Source organism: Lynx rufus, unplaced genomic scaffold, assembly GCF_022079265.1.
Source record: "Lynx rufus isolate CCGP_SWC_20201006 ecotype Redwood Valley unplaced genomic scaffold, mLynRuf1.p SCAF_1, whole genome shotgun sequence".
Taxonomy (NCBI): Eukaryota; Metazoa; Chordata; class Mammalia; order Carnivora; family Felidae; genus Lynx; species Lynx rufus.
This window is the reverse complement of record NW_025814823.1, coordinates 179424854-179450118: the sequence shown is the minus strand read 5'-3', so window position 1 is coordinate 179450118 and position 25265 is coordinate 179424854. Positions and strand designations below refer to the sequence as shown.

The 25265-nt window shown below is 41.7% G+C and overlaps 1 protein-coding gene across 2 annotated transcripts in view; it reads left to right on the top strand.

Moving 5' to 3' along the window:
• The window catches only part of DOCK2 (dedicator of cytokinesis 2), a 422892-nt gene that overhangs the window by 95502 nt on the left and 302125 nt on the right, over nt 1-25265 (top strand). For both annotated transcript variants that reach the window (XM_047091278.1, XM_047091279.1), the window contains exons 23-24: nt 12960-13068; nt 24416-24486. In XM_047091278.1, the coding sequence (XP_046947234.1) occupies nt 12960-13068; nt 24416-24486 (180 nt within the window). The remainder of the gene's footprint in view (nt 1-12959; nt 13069-24415; nt 24487-25265) is intronic.

The window sequence follows — 25265 nt, the reverse complement described above, 5'->3', positions numbered from 1 at the left end:
ATTCTGGGTAATTTCTTTGAACCTGTTTTTTAGCTAACTGATTTCTCTCTTTAGCTATGTCTATTACTCAATTTAACTCACTGACTGAGTTGTGAATTTTAATTATTGAAGTATTTTCGAAGATTCCACTTAGTTCTTATTCAAATATAATTTTTCACTTTTATAGTTTTTATTTCTTGGTCATATTTTAAAGCATCCTTTTTCTATTGTGAAGCATATTAAATATAAGATTTTATATTCTCTGCTGTATAATTGAGTGAGTCTTTGTGGGTCTGATTCCACTGTTTCTGTTTTGGGTGACCATGATTCTTGGACATTTTGTTGTTATTATTATTTTTGAAAGCTAAATGTCTTTAAAAAAATTTTTTTTACATTTATTTAGTTTTGAGAGACAGAGCACAAGTGGGGGAGGGGCAGAGAAAGAAGGAGACAAAGAATTCAAAGCAGGTTCCAGGCTCTGAGCTGTCAGCACAGAGCCCGACATGGGGCTCGAACTCACAAACCGTGAGATCATGACCTGAGCTAAAGTCAGACGCTTAACAGACTGAGCCACCCAGGCGCCCCTTTTAAAGCTAAATTTCTTTAGAACTTTATCAATTGTTATATATTTTTAGTCTTGAAATGAAGTTTTTATTTTGCTCTAAAGAAAACAGGGATGCTAACAAGCAGAAACCTTTTCAAGTTAAAATTTCTGTTTGTGGAACCAAGCAAGGAACATGAGTATGGGAAAACAAAAACAAAAACACGCACAAAACAAAATCCAGGTGAGGACTGACTCATGCTTAAGAAACTCAATGGAGATGTGTTGTCCTTTTCCATCCAGCACCAAGGAGCAGGTAGTTTTCTATTGTTCCCTTTCATGCAATAGATTTTTTGTTGTTGTTGTTGTTGTTGTTGTTGTTGTTGTTGTTGTTTTTGTAAGAAGGCATAACAGTTTGGGATACCAGCTTTATGCAAGGGTCTCCAACAAGCAGCCCCTCGAATTGATCTCATTCTTTCTATTCCCCAAGCGACCACCTAAATAGAAATTTAAGGACACAAAGGTTGAACAAATGCCTTGGGGGCAGAAGCTGGCTTTATTGCTCTCTAAGTATCCAGATTTCCCCTTTTGCTTTGTGTTTCTCCTCTATGGTTTCTTTACTTTCCTGACGTTTTCCCATTCATTTTGAAAATCCACCTTTAGGGGTGCCTGAGTGGCTCAGGTGGCTAGGCATCTGGCTTTGGCTCAGGTCATGATCTCATGGTTCCTGAGTTCAAGCTGTGCATCGGGCTGTCTGCTGTCAGAACAGAGTCCTCTTTGGATTCTCTGTTCCCCTCTTTCTCTGCCCCTCCCCTGCATGTGCTCTCACTCTCTCTCTCTCTCTCTCTCTCTCTCTCAAAAATAAATAAACATTTTTTAAAAAGAAAAGATTTAAAAAAAACAAAAGAAAAGAAAATTTGGCTTTGGTAGTCATTTTCCAGGACATTTTTATCCACCACACTACTCAGAAATGGAAACCTTTAAACTTACTGCAGTTAGAATGATCTTCCCCAGTTCAAATCTGATCTGGGTGTTCCTCTTCTTGAAGTCTTCTAATTTCTTCTCATTGCTTTGAGGGTGAAGACAAAACTTCACGTGGCCTGTGAGGGTCTATGGGTCTTGCTCCTGCTACCCACCTGTCTCCTTTCACCAGACTTAACCCAGATTTCCTCCACCCCAGATTCAGGGGTCTTCATTCAGTCACTCTCACCCACGTGACTCCCTTCTGCTACAGGACCTGTATGCTTGCTTTCCTGGGAGTGGAATGCCCTTCCCTCTTCTTCCCCTCCAGTTTTCTCTTACTGTCTCCTCCCGGTCACCTAAGATTCCCAAACTAAGTCAAATCTCTTCAGATACATTGCCCATGTATTTTGTCTTTCACATATGATCTCAAAAAGACGTGTATTTGTTGAGCTCCTACTCTTTTCCAATCACTGTGCTATCAAGGCATTTATACCAGAAATAAAGATTGACACCCAAATACATACCACAGTGGCTGTTCTAACTAAGTCACAGGTCATCTCAGCATCTGAAAATCTAGAGACGGTAAATGGCTTTTTGTGACATGGTGTCTCTCGACATTGTTCCCGAATTTCCCTTAGGGTCCACAGCTTCTGAAAGACCTTTCACTTAGCATCTGTTCTTACTTATATTCAGCACTGACACATTACACACCTGTTTCATGCACGCTGGGCCCCAACATTGTTCCTCTTTTTAAGCCTTTGAGTTAATAATGAATGTTTCTATCTAGTTGAAATATTTGTCTAGTGGTAGAAGTTTCGTATGCATTGGCGATCAAGTGTTTATCCGAGATATATTTATCAAGTAGCCAGTAGGCCACTGTGCTTGGCACTAGAAATATGACAATGAATTGGATGGACTCAAGCCTGGTCTTCATGGGACTTTATAGTCTAGCTGGGAAAGGAGTCATTACGCAGATAGTCTTGTGGGTGCATGTGAAGTTAAGGGAAAGTGAGGTGTCCTAAAATCATGGGATAAGAAGGTCAGATCTCTCATGAGGTCAAGGTGATATCCTGGAGGGAGTGCCATGTAAGCTGTGACCTGAATGATGAGTAGGAGGTGGCAGGTGAAGAGGATGAGAGTGTAATTGGTGAAAATAAAGCTGGAAGGAGGTACCCAACATAGTAGGGAGCTTGACTCAATTGAGCTGTGGAAAGGTCAAGGTGGCTGGAATTCAGTGACAGATGGATAGTGTAGCAGGAGATCACCTTGAGAGATAGGAAGGGGTAGATGTCAAAGTCCTTGAAGGTCAGGCCATGGCATCTGGACATTATCCTGAGGAAAACAGGGAGCTAGTATAGGATTTTGGACAGACAATGGTATGATCACTTTTGTTTTTAAAATGCTCCCTCTGGCCATTTTGTAGAAATGGATTGAAACGGGGGGGTACAACTGAAGGAAGGTAGGTGGGTTCAGAAACCGCTACAGGTGAAAAGTGATGGGGACCCCAGTGAAGCTGGTGATAAGGACAATGGAGGGTAGCAAATGGCTTTGGTGACTGCAATTAACAATACCATGTTATATATCTGAAAGTTGTTAAGAAAGTAGATCTAGAATGTTCTTACCACATACACACACACACACACACACACACACACACACACACAAACACATACACACATACCCACAAAATTGTAATTATATGAGGTGATAGATGTGTCACCTATAATTGTGGCAGTCATTTCTCAATAAATATATGTATCAAATCATTATGGTTTACACCTTAAACTTACCCAATGTTACATGTCAATTACGTCTCAGTAGAGCTGGGAAAAAATGGCTTTGGGAGGTGGAATTAATGGGACTTGATGACTAAATGACAGCTGGCAGGTGAAGAGATCCACAAAGACCCATCACTACCTACCCCAGGCTCTGACTTGGGTGTCTATGGGGCCATTTGCCATGCTGGTGAACTCTGCAGAGTGAGTAGGCTTGGTCTTAGATAATCGGGATGCCCTATCTGACTCTCTGACCAAGAAGCTAGTGAAAGATGCCGGAGGCTTCCCTCAGTGGTAATGTAGTCCACTTGTTGATGATGGAACCAGCGCTCAGAGCAAAGTAACCTGCTAATGGTCACAACACACACCAATGCTGGAGTCTGGTTTAGAACTCGTTCTCAGACCCAGACACTGCTTTCTGTCACACTGCTCACTGCTGGTGTCTAGCCACACTCTCAGCCACAATACTACTCAAATGAGGTCCTCAGTAATGTAAACCTTAACACATTGGAACTCAACGCTTCCTCAGGTGTTCCCAGATTTCAAAACAAAGAGATTTAGTGCATATGCATTTTAAAACCCAGCACCATTAGTAAGGAAAATTGTTAAAAATTCTATTTAATTCCACATACCAAATGTCAAGGCTCTCAGTAGAACTGAGCAGAAACCTAGAGTTCATTATCCTTCTCAGGAAGCCATAAGACTGAAAGGACAACGTTCAGATGCTCCTGGCATGACCACAGTTTAGAGTAACAATAACTTGACATTACTTGGGCAATTGTCTCTCTAGTTGCAGTCCATGCCAGGAACTAGGAAGTAGGTGAAAAATCAGTACTTTGATTCTGTAATTGTAGATGGAAAACTGCCTCCAGTTGTATGACCTTGAATTAAATCCCTGGGCTCCAGCCCTACTTCCCATGGTAAGAATGAGAAAATTCAGGAAAGACTTGGGGGGAAAAGATTGTTGTAGAAAGGAGCTGGAAGGCAAGAAACATTCACTCAAAGGAAGAGTAGATATCTCTTTTGAAAATTAAATATAATATTTACTTGTTTAAAAATTATGTAACATAAAAGTGTGTAAGGAGACTGTTGACATACACAATCTTTTTTCTGAGAGATAACAATATTATCAACTTATGTATAGATTTCCAGATTTTTACTAAGGGTGTGTATGTGTATAATCATTCTGCATCTTAATTTTTTCTGTTATCACTTAAGATATTATGGACACTTCCTAGGTCATTAAAAAACTGAAGGAAGAAAGGGTCAGAGAAGCAGACAAAACCTAATTTCTTTTTGGTACCCAAACTTTTAGACCAACTTGGCCTAAAGAGAAAATGCTGGAAGGCCTCTGCAGATTATTAGTTTCTCTTTCAATTAAATGATGCAACCTATATTTTTCTCTATATGTCTTGGAAACATGGAAGGGGGGGTGCAGTGGGAGGGAGAGTGTGCGCATGTGTGTGTGTGTGTGTGTGTGTGTGTGTGTGTGTGTGTGTGTGCATTTCTATTTCTGTTTAGGAGCATTGTTTTGGGAACACTCAATTTCTAATTATATTGAGGGGAAAATCCCTGAAGATTATTTTTCATGCTAATAGAGAAATTTACTTAAGTGCAGAATTATGCAACTTAGTTCTTCTTGCCAAATTACATAAAGGCTGCAGCTCCTCTCAGGAGAATGAAGGATGGCTGGGGCACCCATCATACTCTATTCATAACTTAGAGTCCTTTTCAAGGCTTTTACCTGCATCTTATTACCTACTTACTATTAATTTATTGCACAGAGTTGCCATATTTTAAAGTAAAGTGAATATTTTGGATGGATTGTTTTCTTTCATTCCTTCTGTATTGTTAACTTTTATTTTTTTATTTAGGCTGTTTACGCTTCCACCTGAGGCAGTTTTTCTTCAGTGATTGCATTAATTTTTGTGTGTTCATCCTAGACATTTTTCAAAACAGGATTCTCCACATGTTGAGTTTGTCTTTTGTTCTCTCATCTGCAAATCATTCTTCCCTGGGGTGATTGATAAGAGGAAGACTGTTTACTGAAACTTCTTTACAGTTTGCCCTAAGGGGTGATCCCTCCTCAAATGTCAGACTTCGGAAAAAATAACAGCTCAAGGAGAAATAGTTTTGTCATTGACAAAAGGATTGGCACCACGAACTTGTCTGAGCCCTGTCTCTCCACTGTTTCATGCATTAAATGAAGTCTGCATGGAGTTCTCTCTGGCGGCCAGGCTACTTGGCAATCCACATAGGCAACATTGTAGTTACACTAGCCCTTCCTTGCATATTTTCTTTCAGATGTGGCTCTACTCTTTCTCTTTTAAGGGAATAATGCCTTATGTTTCAAAGTTGTTACCCTTCAAAAGAGAATTTCTCTGGCCACTGTTGAGCTGGATACCTCACTCTAGACTCATTGGACCAAAATTCCTTGTCTTAATCTGCAATTTTGGATTCATCTTGGGTCTGTAGACCTTGGTGATAGGGGAAGGGGTCGGGGTGGTGACAAGGACCACGCAGAGCAGAGGTGAATCAGGAGGGGAGCCTTCTCATTCATGAATCCTTTTCCAGCCTCCTTGCTTTGACTTAAATGTGCCTGCTGAGTGCACTCAAGTGTTTCTTTCTGTAAGTAGGATCAATAAATGCAAGGATGATTTTCAGACAGACTCAGCCACTGGCTTCACTACAATTATTCTGCATCCCAGGTTGGAGTAGGGTGTGTGTGTGTGTGTGTGTGTGTGTGTGTGTGTGTGTGTGAAAGAGAGAGAGGAGAGGGAGAGGTGGGTGGAGAGAATGAGAGTGAGGGGAGAGAGAGAGAGAAGGAGAGAGAGAGAGGAGAGAGTGAGGCAGAGAGGCAGGTAGGTTTGGTCGTAGAATGTTGTGATTTTTCCAACTAATCACTCTTCTGAAACCCCGAATGGCTTAATGGTTCTTTTTGTAAAATCACTAATTTACACCTACTCTAATAGAGCGAATTATTGGCTCGAGGATAGGAAAACCAGCCAAGTCACCTTGGATTTAGAGCTTGAACAGAAAAAGGTTAGAGCCAGCCGCTTAGCTTCCCTGGACAGTCCTGTAACATCACTCCCTGGGCAAATGATGCTTTTGTACTCATTCTGACTTGTTCCAGTTCCTGGCAATTGGCTTTTACTTTGCTCTCTTCTCTGGAGGCAGAATTGCCTAGTGGTTAAGAGTGAAATTTGGAGCCAGACACACTCGGGCTTAAATTCTGACTCTGCCTTTTACAAGTTGGGTGACCTTGTGCAGTTAGCGTAGTGCCAGGTACATAGCAAGTGCTTAGTAAGTAGCAGCTAGTAATAGTAGTCGTCGTCTTAGTAGTAAAGGTAATAGAAATAAGGCTGCATAGCTGAGGATGACTATCAGTACTATCTAGTTCAGGCACTACTAGAACTAACTGATTCATAAGACATTTCTGTACAGCTGCATTGAAGGTGTTTGAAGTTCATTCATTTGATACTTTCTCATTAGTTGATGCCTTTGTTTGTAACTCATTTTTGATGGTCCAGGCCTATTGCTAGTTAGACTGAGATACCCTTGGCTCTGGCAGTGTGGAGCTTATACTCTAACGGAGAAAACAGACAAGTAGTGATGGTTAAGAATGAAGTATTCCCACAGCGAGGGCTCAGATGCCGTCAGAGTCTGATTTCACATTGTGTGGAGTGCATGCCATTCATCTAAGGAAATTCACTGAATAAGTGGCCTCCCTCCTGTAGTATTCCTCCAGTGACTGTCCTCATATCTGGGAGTATACAAGTATCTTGACTTGTGTGGCACAGTAGCGGAATGGTGTAGCACAGCCTTATTGTTGAGTAATTTTGCTTCTTTCCATGTAAGATCACAGAGACATTTAAAATACATTTCTCAGGGGCGCCTTGGTGGCGCAGTCGGTTAAGCGTCCGACTTCAGCCAGGTCACGATCTCGCGGTCCGTGGGTTCGAGCCCCGCGTTGGGCTCTGGGCTGATGGCTCAGAGCCTGGAGCCTGTTTCTGATTCTGTGTCTCCCTCTCTCTCTGCCCCTCCCCCGTTCATGCTCTGTCTCTCTCTGTCCCAAAAATAAATAAACGTTGAAAAAAAAATTAAAAAAAAATAAATAAAATAGATTTTTTTATTTTAAAAACCTTTCAATTAATCTGGACTTGCTCCCAGGCACTTGTGAAATGAGTCAGGTATGTGTCTTGCCAAGAGCAAATTTAGGCAAAGATTTGACCAGGTGAGGAAGACCATGGAAACCTGGGCCCAGGTCTAATCCTACAGGGCACTGATGGGACTGCTGGGGAGGAGGGAAGGAGAGGCAGATAGACCTTGGGGATGGCCAGGGAAGGGGGCTGCTGAGGGCAGAGAGGTGCCCCCAGGTAGGCCATAACTCTGGTCAGTGTCCACCAGAGCCCTTGTTCCCTCCTCTGCCCGTCCATTCCCCTGGGTCAGGCCTCTTTAATTTCTTTGCCTTTTCTCGGATGTAAAATGTAAATAATAATAGTTTGTACCAAATGAGCTTATCCATGTGAAGAATTTAGCACAGTGCCTGACCCTTAGGACACACTCAATAATAATGTTAAACTTTTATTGTCCAATGTTTCTACTATGTAGCAATACATAATTTACCTGCCGGCCTGCCTTGTGATTTCTCGGAGGGTGGGGGGGTGGATGGGGACTGGCTCTTACTTATGTTTATTTCCACTGCAGTGCCTGGCACGCAGTAGGTGCTCAATAAATTATCTTAGTCTTTATGAAGATGCTGATTTTTTTGTTAATGCTTAGGAAGCAAAAGTGGGTGGATCTGTAAGAAAATGCTAACAATGCTAGCATTTATTTAGTGTTTACTATATGCTAGGAACCGTGCTAATTCCTTTGCATGTATTATTTGATTGTAAGACCACCTTATGGGGCTAATATCCTTTACTAATGAGAAAATTGAGGCTTAGCGAGGTTAAGAAACAGCCAAAGTCACCCAACTGGTAAGTGTCAGAGCAGAGTTTGGAACCCACACAGTCTTACCTAAATTTCTATCTTGCCTTAAAGAGGCAGGGAAGAAATCAGGAGGGTGCCTGTGAATGTGGCTCAGAGGAGATGGAAGTGGCTAAGGCTTAGGAAATGAAATGGGGCTGGTGTGCCAGGAAACCCTCCGCCCCTGGATTCCAAAGTGAATCTTCCTGCTGCCTTTCCAAGCCTGGGGATTCCTTGGTTAGATTCTGCCCCCCCCCCACCCCGGACTGCTGGCCTGAGGTTGGCATCTCCATTTTAGGCTGAGACTTTATGTACCTGCTGGAAGAGGTGGTGCAAAGCATCGTACACACCATATGGGGCCCCATTTGCATTTAGCGAGTGCTCAGCTGTGCACAGTGTCTCCTTAATGAATCACATGCAAGCAGAGCATCGCTATATTTATCCAAGCCCTGGGAGCCCAGTGCTTGCCGTGGTTGGGCTCACATGCCCCAGAACAGTGCCTTGCAGGTTGTTCCAGTTTCCTTGTGGTCAGGGCCTTCGGGCCCTTCAGTAATTCCTTCCCTGGCATGATCAGCTGCTTTCAGAAGCATCTTTCTGAGCCTTATGAAGCCAAAAAAAAAAATGTTTCCCTCCTGAAGCTATAACAGAGACCGAGTGCTAAAAAAGGACCTTGAAACTACATCTGCCGTGCCCTTGACTTCAAGGCCATGCTTAAAGCCTTGCAGATAGATGAGGCTTTTTTTTTCTTTTCCAGCTTCTCAGGAGAGGCCCCACATTGCTGAAGGCCCTCCATCATCAATTTATTTCTTCCGTGTAATCTAAACCCTTGTGTATTTTATTTGCCTTGGTCACTCCTTCCTGGATATATTCCTTTTATTTATGTATGCTCAGATCAGAGTTTCCCAGTGTGATCACCTCTGTGCTTGGGAACCAACAACAACAGTAAGAATAGTAGCTGATATTTACTTAACACTTATTAGGTGCCAGCTATAATATTAAACACTTGAAAGGCATCATCTCATTTTTTCTCACCTCAAAATAATCCTTTGAGTGAGCATTCTATCTCCCATCTTGCCAGTAAGGAAGGAGAAGATTCTAAGGCCACATAGCCATTATATGGACAAGTCTGGCTAGAAAGCAAAGCCCTTTGCACTAAGTAGCTGTGTGGGTCACTTCTTCTCATCTTCAGTCATTTTCCTCCAACTCTTTTTCCTATTTCTACCAAGTAAAACTCCAGGCTTAACAATTCACACACACACACACACACACACACACACACACACACACACACACACGATTGGTAAATAAGACTGCAACAATTTTACTTAATGATGTAGTCACTGTTAAATGCAAGCCATTTCGCCATAGAATTTCTTTTTTAATCTTTGATGAAACTTAGGTAGGTGTAGAATATTTTTTCTTCTCTGGACCAGAGTGTGGTGTTTAGGTACTGAACTTGTGACATGAATACCAGGGAGCAGCTCGGATTCCCACTGAGGCAGATGCCCCTGATCTTGGCCTCGTGGGATCTGTGTTATCTGCTCTCCTGGGTTAGATTCTCAGAGTGCAGAAGGAGAAGAACGCTGAGTTCTGGTTCAAGCTATACCACTGCCACAGTGTGACCTGGAGCAAATCAGATTTTTCTTGGTGGTAGAAATTAAGTTCAGGTTCTTACAAAGTTTAAGGTTGGGTACATAGTCGTCACTTGGTCTCATGGTCTGAATGTCTCTTTTCTTTCCCGCCTCAGTCAAATGACTTTTAAAAGATGGCAGTGAAGCCAAGTCACTTGCTCACTTTGGCTCTCCCGTTTCTTCTTTTGTACAATGGGAAGCACGGACTAGGGGCTCACTGGCCTTCCCCTCAGCTCTTGTTTCAGAATTCCAGAGGGCAGCAGCAAGGAACCAGTCTCACCCTGCAGAGTTCTGACCAGACAGGGTTGCAACAAATCCAACCAGAGCTAGTCTAAGAAAAAAAGGAATTTATTAGAAGGATATTTGTGCAGCTCAGACAATCCAAAAAGAGTTAAAACAAAACAAACACATAAAAAAAACAATAGAGAGGTTGGGAACCAGGACAGCCTTAGGGATCTCTTCATCAGGAGTTCAGGAACATCCCCCTAGAGTGCTGCCATTAGGATCATTCCCAACAAAGCCCATTTTTATGTTTCTGTGTTAAAAATAAAACAAAACAAATTCCAGAGAGAGCACTACCGAGAGACCATTCAGTTATAGAAGGTGGGGGTGGGCAGGGTCAACCAGTAGAAAAAGCTGCTGGAGGCCACTCTTATAGGCTCACAGGTGGTTCCCAAGAAGATGACCTGGTAGGAAACCCAACTGTCTCCAGCCCCATGCAAATAGGCTAATAAGTATGCCTTACAGAGAAAGTCCATCTGTATATAAATAATGACAACTTCACCATGGGGAGTCATGTCTAAGTGTTAAATGTAGGTCAGAAACACTATAGACCATAATATGGATTGTGAGATTGTTTATTAGACATTTTAAGGCAGCTCTGGCTAGTGGAAAGAGAAACAGATTTCCAGGCAAAAGCCTTGGGGGATGGACCATTCATTAGCTTAGCTTTGGACAAAAAGTAAAACCACCACTTGAATTAGGATCCTGCCCTCCTCTCTACCAGATCTGGTCCCATAGTTTGTACTTTGATGGGATTTGGGCAAGTTTCAATCTCTTGAGAGTTTTCTGTGTCCTTATCTCTGAAGCAGGAATGATAGTAATAGTCCTAAAATTAACAAGACAACAGCTAACATTCGCTGGCACAAGGCATATGCCTAGCACTTCACACGTGAGCTGGTCTCCTCACAGTCTTTGGACACAGTGCTGTTATGGCCTACGTTTTGTAGATGAGAAACCAGGGCTTGAGGGAATGAAGAGGGGCAGTCAAGCATAGAGCAAACTGTTGTCCAAACTGATTGAGACAGTGGGCCCAAGAGCCGGATGGCCAAGTGTGAACTCTGACTCTAACACTTCCAGGCATGGAGTCCTTGGGCATATTGCTTGAGTTTCATCGATCTGTAAAATGGGGATAATGATAGGGCCACGTCATGGTATGGTTAGGAGGGTAAATGATTTAATATGTATGCAGCCAGTGTCTGGGGCAGAGTAGTGCACTGTAATGTTTGCTGTTATTGATAAAGGTCTTTAGTACAGGGCAAGGTGGAGATTGTAAACCCAGAGCTGACTGAATCTAAAACATATACTCTATGGCAGACATCTCTGTGCTAGTAGGACAAGAAGATTCAGGAGTGAGTAGTTTGAGGAGGGAGAGGGAGAGAGCTGCTTCAGGACTCCTGGCTCCTCTCACGGCCTTGGCTCTATGACCTTGAACTAGATACCCAGAAAGTCAGTAGCAATTTCCAGGTCCTTATAATTGATTAGAACATTCAGTACTGGATTTCCCTTAAGCTTCTTACTTCAGGAGGGCTTTAGGGAGCTGTTAGTTAGGAAAAAAAGAAGAGAGGCAGAGAGTGACTAACACATACACACACACACACACACACACACAGCGAGAGAGAGAGAGCGAGAGCGAGAGGGAGATGGAGTCAGACAGAAAAGCAGAGATAAACATAGTGACCCAGAGAGACAGAAAGTAAATAATACTCACAAGCAGAGAAGCAGACACATGCTTAAAAACAGAGGAAAAAAAGTAGAAGATAAGCAGAAAGAAAAGAGGTAAAGGGATGGGTGAGAATTTAGCGGAGACAGCACTTGATGGACCACCCTTCCTGTGGTTGATGGAGCAAACAAACCCATTAAGTGTGTCAGCACTTTATCTAAGGAAAGCACCTTTCCCACAGCCACAGCGACTGGTGTCTGACTGTGTAGGGCAGTGACAGGAGATGCTCTTTATCTGAACTGGAGACAAGAGCACTCTCCTCTGTATTTCATGCAGGACGCCACAGATCAGGCTGCAGATTTTTCACGGTTGGCGATAAAGCTTTGTCTGGAGAGGCCTTGGGCTGAACAACACTCCAGGGCTAGACCAAGAGGGCCATAAGCTGCAGGAGCCTGGAGACTGATTTTATATGAAGGGATGGTTTCTATGAAAAGTTACATGTGTATATTCGTGTGGGCCTTGAAAATCTCTGCAAGAATAACTGTCCAAATGTTAACAATCCCTAATCTTCAGGTAGGATCTCACTTTATAAGCAATGCAGTTCTATTATGTTTGCATTTTTACGATAACAATGTAGGGCCTTTGTAATCAGAGGAACAAGAGGTTTCCACTAGTGATACGCACACTCCTGAAATTAGAGGGCCAGAGAAACAGTGGCCCCTGACATGGAACAGTCACATGTGTATTTATCTGACAACCAGGCAATGGCTAAGTGGAAGGGCAGTATACTTGAAAATATTTCTCCTTGATGCTTCCCAGACACTTTGGGGATTACCCTGGGGACCACAGTCTCCCTTCTGATTCTTGCAGAGGGTGAAATTATTAATGTCCCCTCAGCTTGGACGAGTTTCATTCCCTTGAAGTTTTTCAGGGTTTAAAAAACAGATGGGAGTCAGGGGGAGGGTATCTGTTCTGGGTGTGGACAGAGGTTTTCCCAGGAGTGAATTATGCATGCAAAGCCTGCTGACTCAGCACCCTCACGCTGAAGTCCCTGTCTCCCACCCCTCTCTCTTAATTTCAAATGAAGTTTGTGGCTGGCATACACTTTCACAGGTATTGCCTGCAGGCTTGAGAAATGACCCAGATGTGTCTTCTTTCAGGCTTTATGAAGGCAAAGAACAGATGGAGTTTGAAGAATCCATGAGACGGCTCTTTGAATCCATCAACAACCTGATGAAAAGTCAGTATAAAACAACCATCCTTTTGCAGGTTGGTTTACACTACAAAAAAAAAAATCTCTTTTCCCTTGGTCATCTGGTAAATAACAGCATGCTGAGATAATGTCTACTTTTGCTTGAGCGTGTAGCCCTGTGTTAACTGAAGGCCTGGGCTGGCCACATGGCACAAGGATCATGGACACCAAAGGGCTCCTCAGGGCAGGAGAAAGTGTATTTATTGTTTGTTGCTGTGAAAATAACAGTGCCTCTTTTTTTTTTAAATAATTCTGAAGCTTTTGCTACCTGGAAGGTAATAGGTTGACCTTGATCCATTTGTAATGGGGACAGGTGGCAGTCTCTGAAATTCCTCTACTTTTGATTCTCAGCTCCATAAGCTCAGATCCCCTTTGTGGGTTAGAGTCTCCTCAATAAATAGGAGACACTTTGGAGAGAGAGGTCCTCTAATTGATGGTTCCACAAACTCTGTAAATATTTTTTTTAATGTTTTTTATTTTTTTTATTTTTGAGAGAGAGAGAGAGAGAGAGAGAGAGAGAGAGAGAGTACAGGGAGGGATGGAGAGAGACAGAGACAGAATCTGAATTTTTTTTAATGTTTTTTATTTTTTTTTTATTTTTGAGAGAGAGAGAGAGAGAGAGAGAGAGAGAGTACAGGGAGGGATGGAGAGAGACAGAGACAGAATCTGAAGCTGGCTCTAGGCTCTGAGCTGACAACACAGAGCCCAACACGGGGATTGAACCCAAGAGCCATGAGATCATGACCTGAGCTGAAGTTGAATGCTTAACCGACTGAGCCACCCAGGTGCCCCCAAACTCTGTAAATCTTTGAGAAACCTTGAGATCTACCCCTAAGTTTGAGAAAGAGTTTAGCAGCAGAGAAGCTGAATGAAGAGGCTGTTTCAAGGAGACTTCATAACTTTCACAAAATTGACTCATAAGTGCTCAGGAGGGGCTGCCTCATGTGATATGAATAAGAAGCAAACACATTTGTCTGAACCAGTGAGTTAACATAGATGACTTCTTCTACTTTTAATCAGAGTTATCCTTTTGGTTGCTAATATAAATATCTGCTATGACTCTGACTGGGATCACCCAGCCTCTGGCTAGAACGATTGAGGTACTAGTGTCCAGATAGAATGCAGATGAGGAGTCAGAGGCAAACATCTGTCTAGGGAGTATCCACTGCTAATGCACAGGTTCCAAACTTTGCACATTCGAATGTCTTGGAGATCTTTAAATTATTTTTTAATATTTGTTTATTTGTTTGTTTATTTATTTATTTATTTATTTGAGAGAGATTGCTTGAATGGAGGAGGGGGGGAGAGAGAATCCCAAGCAAGCTCCATGCTGACAGTACAGAGCCTGACATGGGGCTTGAACTCATGAAACAGTGAGATATCATGACCTGAGCTGAAACCAAGAGTCAGATGCTTAACTGACTGAGCCACCCAGGAGTCTTGGGGATCTTTAATAAATTCTGATGCCTAGTCACCACCACCAGACAATCTAATTTAATCAGTATGGAGTGTGACCAGGGCAAATGGGAGTTTAAATAGCTCACTGGTGTCAACCAAAGTTCAGGAATCACTCTGCTAATGGCTTCTTTTGCTTGAACAGATGTTAGGGAACTCTGTGTGTGTGTGTGTGTGTGTGTGTGTGTGTGTGTGTGTGCGCGCGTGCACGCATGCACACGCATGTGCGTGTGTGTATAGTGGGAAGCTTTGTCTAGTTTAGTTCACCAATGTATCCTTAGTACCTGAACAGTCCTAGTACATAGTTGATGCTTAATAAATACCTGTTGAATGAATGACTCCTGGGATAAGTGTGAAAATCTCAATGTCATAGATGTGGAAACTGAAGCTCAGAGTCAATACCACTTCCTCAGGCTCCATGGTAGTCAGGGGTATGGCTGGTGTTCAGATCTCCTCCTGCCTGGCTCTGAAGACCATGCTCTGAGCTGCTCCATTACACTGTTCTTTACGCTATACCTTTAGCACCTACTGAGGATATGACTGGAGATGAGTCTTAGAGTTTTTACCTTCCCTTCCCTTTTGCTGGTTTTTTTTTTTAAGTCTTCCCTCATGATTTTTCAAACCTCCGTCATTTTACAAAAAAGAGGATAACAAGAGCAGGGGACAGCATAAAGAAATGTGATAAGAACTGGAGCCTGTCACCCCGCCTATAACATATTAGAAGCAGCCGAGCTCCCAGTGGGAGGCCACACAGTGTTAGGATGTTTCCTGAGGGCTGGGTTTGACTGGTTGCAATAAGAGAGGCTATAGCATCGAGTCAGGGTGGACATAGCTCTAAGGAAGCTAAAGTATGAGGAAGCAGAAGTGATGGACAAATGAAGGAAGCCAGTTGTTTGGGGAGAGAAAGGAGCAGATGCCCCAGAGAGTAGAGGTGCCAGGAAAGAGACAGACCACTGGCCTTGAGAAAGACACAGGGAGTCAGCTATCATGGAGCCACTCCTAATGTCAGCACCTATTTTCCAGTGATGAACTACGTGTATCTTGGGGGAAGGAACAAAGAGGAGACAGAAAGAAAGGAGGAGAAAGAAAGGAAGCTACAAAGCAAAGAGGAACCAGCGAGTATCTATGGCACTGAGGAGACGTGGGTCAACAAGAGTGTTCCTGCTCAGCTGTATGACTTTATGCTGGTCATTTAACCTCTCACTGTCTGTTTCCTCATCTGTAAGACTTCATTGTGTGAGGATCAAAAAACACCAGCTATGAAAGAGCAGATTATAAAATCCTATGCAAATGCAAGGAACTAATGTGATTATTATGGTCTGGGCATAAGTCTTTTTATCTAAGTTCTTACTGTCTGGGAAGTTATGTTAGAAATGCCTTATTTGGGGCACCTAGGTGGCTCAGTCTGTTAAGTGTCCACCTCTTGATTTTGGCTCAGATCTCATCTCATGGTTTGTGAGATTGAGCCCTGCATAGGGCTCTGCATTGACAGCTCCTCTCTCTCTGCCTCTCCCCAACAAGTGCACAATGCTCTTTCTCTTTCTCTCTCTCAAAATAAAGAAACACTAAAAACACTAAAAAAAAAAAAAAAAAAGCCTTATTTCCCCCAGGATTTGGGCCAGGTTTTGCTGGTTTCTCCTTATGGGTTTCCACCCCAGAGCCATCAAAACGGGCTTCATCTCTTTTTTAATTTGCTCTAAGGGTCAAATATAGCTTCCAGGATTTACATAAAATCAATGACAATTTCTAACGTATTTCTATGGCTATTGAAAAGTTATCAAAGAAGTATGTAGCCATATATAAATATGGAAGGCAGTAACCTTTGAAGATTTAATGCTGTTTTAGGATGTGAAGTGTGGGCTAATGAGGGGAGAGGGGTCAAGTTTACTTAATGTTAAGAAACTCCATATAAAGAATCTTCTTGGACTTTGACATTTGCCACGGGAGAAAGAGTTTTGGATTTCATGCCAGAGAGACCTGGGTGGAATTTCGGGCCTCTGTTTATTCTTTTATAAAACGGAAGGCCTAATGTCTAATTTAGAGGAAACGTTAAGAGGATTAAATAAAGAAATATATATAAAGCAAGAAATATAGAGCCTATTACACATTTCAATTTAAATGGATTGTTTTTAGCCATTTATACCTCACCATAAAACAGAAGATTTTGGAGCATTTTCCTGGAGTGGAAGGGGATATTTATATTCCTCACCTTGCCATATGAAGCTGAACAGTTTTAGGACATTTGGTTATTCAGCTAGATCAAGAAACATAGATATAAATTTCAGGGAGAATAAACCCACATGAACTGACTCTATAGGAAAGAAAGAAATGACAAATAGTACAAGGATGGCTGGAGTCCTGATTCCAAGCCTGCATGGGGTATGGTGGGAAAGAGTTCTGTGATCGATTAGTAGTGGCTTCCATAAATTTTGAGTGAGAGGGTAGAGTGAGAATGCCAAGGACTACCATTCCTGGTTCCAACTTTACACTTCCAGACAAATAGCAGCTTATGGTGGAAGCTGTCATTCAAGTCCGCTTTAATTCAGCATAGAGCAGGTCTGGTTCAATCTCAGCTTTGTCCATTGTGGGTTCTGGGACCTAATCAAGTTATTTCTCATTTCTAAGTCTCATCTGGCTTTTGTGAATTGCTTCCTGTAGTTTTCCTTATTGTTCAGAGTTGGCATGGCAGCAGCTAACCCTAAACTATGGAGAATTTAAAACCAGCCATTCAAAGAAGGTAGAAGATCATTAAAAATACCTTTCTTTGGTGGAGTACCTACCATGTGCCAGGCATGAAGCTGGGCTCTTCACATACAGTGTTTTTCATCCTGCCAGAGATCTGCAAGGAATCACTGTCTTTGGTGTCCACGGGAGGCTCATAAAGTTAAATAATTCATCCCAAATTATATCTATCCACAGTGGTGGAGCTAGGATTTGAATCTTCCCAGGTCTCTTGATTCCAAAGTTAATGTTTTCTCTACCACAAGGCATGGATTAGGATGGGAGTTTCCACATATTTTCTTTTTTTTTTTAATATTTATTTTTGAGAGAGACAGAAAGAAACAGAGCATGAACAGGGGAGGTGCAGAGAGAGAGAGAGAGAGAGAGAGGGAGGCACATAATCTGAAGCAGGCTCTAGGCTCTGAGCTGTTACAAGAAGAGCCCAACGCAGGGCTCGAACCCCTGGACCACGAGATCATGACTTGAGCCAAAGTTGGGTGCTTAACTGACTGAGCCACCCAGGCACTGCTCCATGTGTTTTCAGTAACAGGCCATAAGCTTACAAGTCCCTATGTGTGCCAGCCTTGTGAGCACTGTCGATAAAACTGATGGTAGGTGGAGAGGATCAAAATCAGACACTAGTGAATTGGATATAGCTTAACTACGAGGAAAGGGCATTTGTTGACATTATGTAGACCCATTTGTTCCATTCTCCTTCAGGTCCAGGATTCATCATAATGCTCCAATTTGATGGTGCAAGTGAAAATAAATGAACAGCTCATATTGAATGGTACTCTCCCATGGCAACTATGATTGTCATGCATACTAATAATGCCACTAGAGTGTCCAAAAGGGCAGGGTAGCTCTGTCTTTTGTATCCCCAGTATCTGAACCAGCAGCTGCCACTTAGTAGGTACTCGAATATTCTTTTGGCTAAATGAATGAAAGAGTGAATACAAGCTTCCACTGTTTTGTATTTTCACATTTATTATGTATCACATACTAAGCTGAGAGCTTTACATATATTGTTAGCTCATTTGATTTTTATAACAACAACCTTAGTAGGCAAATACTCTTCTTATCTCTACTTTACAGATGAGGAAATGGAGTCTTAGTGAGGTTGAATAACTTAACCACAACTAAGAAGGGGCAGGTCTGGGATTTGAATCCAGACTGTGTAAGTTCAGAGTTTGAGTTCCTAATCACCACCAAACAAAGGATAGTTTCATGAAAGACCCAAGTCTTCCTGCAAAATGCCAAGTAGATAAGCAGTAAGCGACAGTAAACAATAGTAAAGATGGATAGATGTTTGGTCCACAGACATGAAGGCAAGCTAATTAAGAATACATTTTTCTTTCCTCTCTTTTCATTGTTTATTAGTGTAAAATGTTCAAATGCCTGAACTAAGGGAAGAAAGTGGTCCATTCTTGTGAAGTGGCCTACAGCTGTAGGCTAAATTCCCAAAGTAGGAGAAACAAGACTTATTATTTAACTTGTCCCTTCCCAATTGTATACCCCATACTTACGCGTAATATTTGAGGACAATGGATTCAGTGGTGGGGAGGATGAAATTTTGTTCCAGTGAGGCTGTTGTAGTAATATGGATAACTAATATTTAATCTTCACATCAGCTTCTAAATTAGGTAACTTTATTCCTCCATTCTCCTGGTGAGGAAACTAGAACACAGAGTTAACTTCCCCAAAGCCACACAGATAAAAGTGGTCCACAGGGACTTGACTCAGACAATCTCACTCTTCAGCCAGCCATTTGTAAACACTGAACTCCCCTGTTCCCACCAAGCTTTGGGGGCCAGCATAATGTTGCATCATGGAAAGCATGGAGACTCATGTATTCTGGAATGTGTTGGTCCCTATTTCCTTCTCTTTCCCTGAAATATTGGTGAGGAGGCTGACTGTCCTGAGAGAGCTGCATGTACTTTCATTAGGGACAGCTCTGCATCTCTAGGGAAGCTGTCTTCTTGTGGTCATGCTGTGGTGAATTTCTGTGACATTGTCCAGTTTCCATGGACCTTAACCATCCATCGCTTGGCAAAAATTACAGGACTGAATATTGGTGGGTTGGAAATACTGTCTGTGTTTTTTAGTGAGGAAGAGGTCCAGTGCTCTCGTATGATCTTGCATCACTGCAAGGTGTGCTCTTTTTGGCTAAAATTCTGTCTACTGGCATCGGTGCAGTTCAATCTTCCTCCATTTGGAGGAAACACTCAAAAAGAAAATCCACATTGATTTTGAGGGAGTGTAGCTCTTTGGTTTTGATTTTTGTTGTTATTTTTAAATACTTGCTGTTTCCTAGCAGCCCAGGATTATCAATTCTAGAGAAGTCCATCTGGATAATAATCATCTCAAGTGACCTCCCATGACTTTTCTCTGGGTCAGTGAAACCACTACTGTTTGGTTTGGACTTGGCTGTCTTCTCGAGGCTGATACTAGCCTTTGATAGCCTTTGAGAGGGGTCCAGAGTTCGTGACTAATCTAGAAGACCACTTGGTGCCACATGGTAAGCTAATTATTAAGTTGGCAAATGTTTTCCTGGTCTCTGTTCTTACAACCCCTGATATATGTGGTGAGGAAGACTCTTCACTGAGGAGATGTCAGGAAAACTGTACCTTCTTTTCAAAAATTATCCTTATAAAAAGGGGAAGGTTCTCTGCTTCCTTTCCCAAATCATCCTTCTCTCCCCCATCAAAACCTCCTCATGGAAGCCTTTCCTTACAGCAGGGTGAGTGGTAGCAAAACACACTGGCCAGCTGGACAGAATCAGGTACATATTCTTTCTATGCTGCATGGTAGCTGTGTGGCTTCTGGCAAATTATTTAACCTCTCTCTGCCATAGTTTACTCACTGGTAAAATGGGATGACAGTATCTATTCCTAGAGTAGTTGTAAAGTGCAATGAGATCATGCATGTAAAGTATTTAACGCATTTAAAGTTTCTAGTAATGGTTGTTATTTTAAGACTGTTATATACATTTATATACATACACTCACATAAACTTGTCTGTATATGTTTTTCTTAAATATTATATGCAATACAGGAATATATACTATGGAATAAATGTAACAACATGGCAATATTATTTTATGTATAATAGTAGTATTAATGGGAGTGCAAATTATGCCAACAAAGTAACATAGTTCCCAAGAGGCCAGTGGGTCTAGAATGCCAAGCTGTTTCTGGTTTCCAGGCTTTAGAAACATGCAACAAATGGAGGTCTCCAGAGGATCTTATGGTTGAGCTGTTCTGCCTTCTGGGGGAGCTTGGTGGTTGCCCCTGCTGCACCCACCTGCTATTACTCCATTCATGTGTGTAAGAGCCATGTGAAGGGGAGAACTATGGACAGGAGCCCTGTGGCCAGTGCTGCAAACTTCCTGGGTCAGAGATGAGCTGCCCTCCTTGGAAAAGGAAACCACAGGACTGCTGCTTCTCTGTGAGGCCGCCTGGACCAGATGGAAGTTTGATACTCTCCAGTTAAGTTGATAACACCCTCTGAGTCTCAGGGGTGTTACAGCTACTTAGTTTGTTTTACTTTATTGCCAGCCCAGAGCTGAGAAGCTGGGAAGATTGGCTCCTTCTGAAACAGTCCTTGTTCCAGCCCTGTCCAACTTCTCCTTCCTAATAGCTGAAGTGTTTATGTGTGTCAGTGTAAACTTTTGGTGACTGCAATTCTACAGCATCACTTCAAAGCCCTGGAACAATATGCAGCCCTTGAAAGCCAATAACTTGCTGCCGGCACTGAGGTCTTGGCTTTCTCAACTTGCTGATGGTTCTATTTCTGCTTCTGTCCTCTCACTTTGGTCTTAATTATGATGAGTACATATTATACTTTGTCCAGGTGCTGGGGAATGAGGGCAGGGGTTTGAGGGATGAAATAAGGTGAAATTCAGCACGTACACTTTTGGGGGCCTACTGTGTGCTGGAAATTGCAATAGGTACATGATATACGTTATTTCACGTCATTTCCCTTTTATCCCACATGAAGATGCTGAGGCTCAGGGCATGAAGAAGTGGGCCTTGGTGCATGCAGGGGCTAGGTGGAGTGCTGGGGTTCCTGTCCAGGCCCCTGCGGGCCCAGAGCTCTGTGTTCTTTAGCCTAAGAGTGAATGGAAGGACAGTTTGCTAGGAGTGCTTGAACCAGCCTTTATCAGAGCATGCGCCTCAGCACAGGGCATCTCTTTAGAATTTAGACATTGTAAACAAGCTGCCCATGGTGGGGGGAGCGCAGCCTGCCCATGTGTTTGATTTGGCTAGCATGGTGTTAAAAGAGGTGAACCAGAACAACTTATTCTTTAGAGAGAATGTGGGTTCCACACACTTCATTACTTCCCACTGGCCCAGACTCATTCCATTTCACTTCTTTCTTTTGCTCTTCCAGCCCTTCAGGCATCTGTTTTTGCCACGTCTGCTTGGGGTTTCCTGACAAAAATGGCCTTGACCAACGAGCTTGGAATGTGCTAGACACTGTAACTGCCTGGAAGGATGTTATAGTGTGTCTTAGCATATCGCAATTCTGAAAAATTCTGAAATTAAAACAAAAAAGAAAGCTCACTGGTTTATTTTTGCCTAAACCAAAGTTTCCTCCAAATTATTTTATTGCAAGTCCTTTTTCCCCTCACAGAATACCCAACACCATCCTGTGGAACAAGAGTGTCCCAATAGAGCATCAGCTTTAGAATCTTGTTATCTCTTGTCATCTTGATTTGAAAGAATAAAAAATGAATTCCTAGACACAAGATCAAATAACTATAAAGAAAAAGTCTGACAAATCTGACAACATACACATTAAAGTTCTTCTGTGCAATGAAAGCTCTGATAAACAAAGCTGAAAGACAAGCAGCAAATAGGACAAGCAAAAGGAAATTCTTCCAATTTTTTTTTTACTGCAAAATGGCTAATTTTAGTGATACATAAAGAATTTCACGAACCAATAAGAAAATAAATCACCCCAAAGGGAAATGAGGAGAGGATATGAATAAGCAAGTTAGTAAAGACAGATGTTCAATAAATATACAAAAGGTGCCCAATGCACTAGAAACCAAAGATTTGTAAATTAGTTGCAAATTATACATCACATTGACAAAACTAAAAAGATTTGTATACCACTGTTAGCATAGGGAAAGGAGTAAAAGGAAATTGGTTATCACTTCTTTCTAATGTAATATGACAATATTTCCTATATATAAAAATATATATGATATATTTATAATATATACATAAATATATAATGTACAAACATATAAATAATATAATTTATATAATATATAATAAATATAGAATATATTTATAATATATTATATGTATTTATATAGAATATATTTATAATATATAAATACATATAATATAAATATATTCTATATTTATTTATATATATACATTTTGATTCATCTTTGAGCAATCCCTCCTGTAGGGATTCTCACAGGTACACAATTGTATATACTAACTGTTTTCTTACTACATATTTTATAATAAAGAAAAACTGAAACTAGTGTGAACTCCATCAGTAGGGAAGGGGTTAGAGAAGGTACCATGTGCCCATAAGGGCATTGCTAACTAGTGGTTGGATATGAAGGGTGTGCAGTCTATGTGATAGCATGCAAAGATATCAGTGCTAGATGGCTCACTGCAAAAAACAAGGTGCAGAACTGTATAAATCAAACACACACACACACACACACACACACACACACACATACACACGTGTGCGTGCACCTGTGCACATTCTTGCATAGAAAACAGTCAAGAAGGAAACTCACCACAGTGTTGACGGTGGCCTCTCTGGGGAATAAGGATTTGGGCTGAGATGGAGATGTGGGACTTCAGTGACACTCTTCACCTTAATACTTTACTTTATCCTGTGTGATGTTTTTGTACATTGCACTTATATTGCTGACTTTTGAAAATCATAAACAATGAGAACAAATGAAAGGATGAAGGCATAGAGAGAGACAATTGCTGTTTGAGTGAGGTGGGCACGTAGCTTAAGGCTTCTGAGGGGTGGCTATCCACGCAGCCTGCCTGAGTTTGAATCGTGGCTCTCCTACTTGCTAACTTTGTGACTTTTGGCTCTTTAATCTTGGTGCACCAGAGGTTCCTTATCTATGAAAATAGTATTTCTCCTGTAGGTCTGACATAAGGTTTAAGAAGATAGTCTGTCAGGTGTTCAGTGCCTGCCCCAGTCAAAGTTCTCCGAGAATGAATAGTCATAATTATTATTTATGTTAACTAAGAAACTCAGCTATATATGGTTAGAAGTAAGATTTTCTTTAAGAAAGGAATTTTCAGTATTTTTATTTTGGTCTGATCATTAGAGGGTGATACATGTTAATTATAGTACACTTAGAATATAAAGAAAAATAAAAAGAAAAGTTTAAAATGCATCCTTCCACTAGATTCTTCAGTGTTGTTTTCCAGCCATGTGACTTAAAACTCCTTCTGTAGAAACTGCAGTCTTCTCTGCTGCTTAGCAAAGGATGCTGCTATGTGGGGGACTGGGGGTGTGTCTCATACCTCTGGCGGCATCAGTTAACTTGCACCGAGGAAAGAAATAGGCAACAAGCAGTGCACAGCTAGTATGCTAACCCAGCTAGTGGACCAAAACATTCCCACCATTGTTCACAAATTGGCCACGGTGAGAAAATATGAATAACTTAGTCCAAGCTGTCCTTGCCACCAACAATACAATTCAAACACACTATCTTCCAATAATCATAGAAGTTACCACTTAACAGTCTCCAAAATAAGTATGCTGGCTCTCTGTTGGATGCCTCATGTATATTATTTTTAATTTTTCCAATCCTGCAAAATAGGTACTGTTTTCCCTATTTTACAGATAAGGACATTGAGACATCAGAGAGGTTAAGTTTTGTCCACAACCACATGGTTACTAGGAGTAGAACCAGGATTTGACAGCAGGTGTCTAACTTCAAAGTCTGTGATCATTGTATACATTACTTCCTCCTTGAAGATAGAAGAACTTGTGCCTTACTTTTGTAATCAAAGAAGTGCATGCTAATGTTTCAGTCTACATACAGTGTCTTGTATCTCTCTGTAGGAGTGCCCAGGATTCAGGGTCATTCTCTCTTGATCCCTCTCACGTTGTGAAGTACCCTCCTCACCATGTGGAGTTGTCGGATGTGGGCATCCCTTATGTTTATTTCACTTTCCACCTAGGTGGCAGCTTTGAAATACATCCCATCTGTCCTCCATGATGTGGAAACGGTCTTCGATGCGAAGTTACTCAGGTGAGAGCTCACCATGTGCTTTCCTGGGCTCTGATGGCAAGCCAGGGGTTCAGCGGGAATGGAGGAGTGCTTTTATGGGGGGGGGTTCTAGATGGGCACTTGGAGCTGGGGTGGGGAGGACACATGGTGGGAATTTGGTATAGGGCCTCCACTGTGGGATTTTGACATTCTGGTTTTATTTTGCCAGACTTTGGTGAACACCAACATAAAATAAACTTCCTTCTTTGGTGACACAAATGATACAGCATGCAAACATATAGATTAAAGAACTGATAGTTGCTGTAAATGTCTTAATTTCATTTGGACTTGAAGGTTATTTGGGGGTCCCAGTCTATGCCCTCTATGCCAGATAGTTACAAATGGGGAGCAACCTTACAGGAATAATAGAGATAGGCTCCTGTTTGCTTTCTCCTTCTTTACCCCACTTGTCTCATGAGATGAACACATTAGTTTAGGGTGATCATGCTGTTAGGATAGAGGCATCTGAACCAGTATGTCCTTTCCTCTTTTTCCTAAATTCACCTAAGTTCTGAGATAACATATAGATGATTTTAAAAACTTTTTTTATTGAAATACTTTCAGATTTAGGAAAGAGTTGCAAAGATAGCATGCCCTTCACCGAACTTCTCTTAAAAAGTTCAAATTTTACGTGACTATGGCATATCCATCAACACTGAGGAATTACCATCGTTGTAATTCTGTTCACTGCATCCCAGGCTTTATTTGGATCTTATTGGTTTTCTCACTAATGTCCTTTTTTTCTTTGTATCAAGATGTCT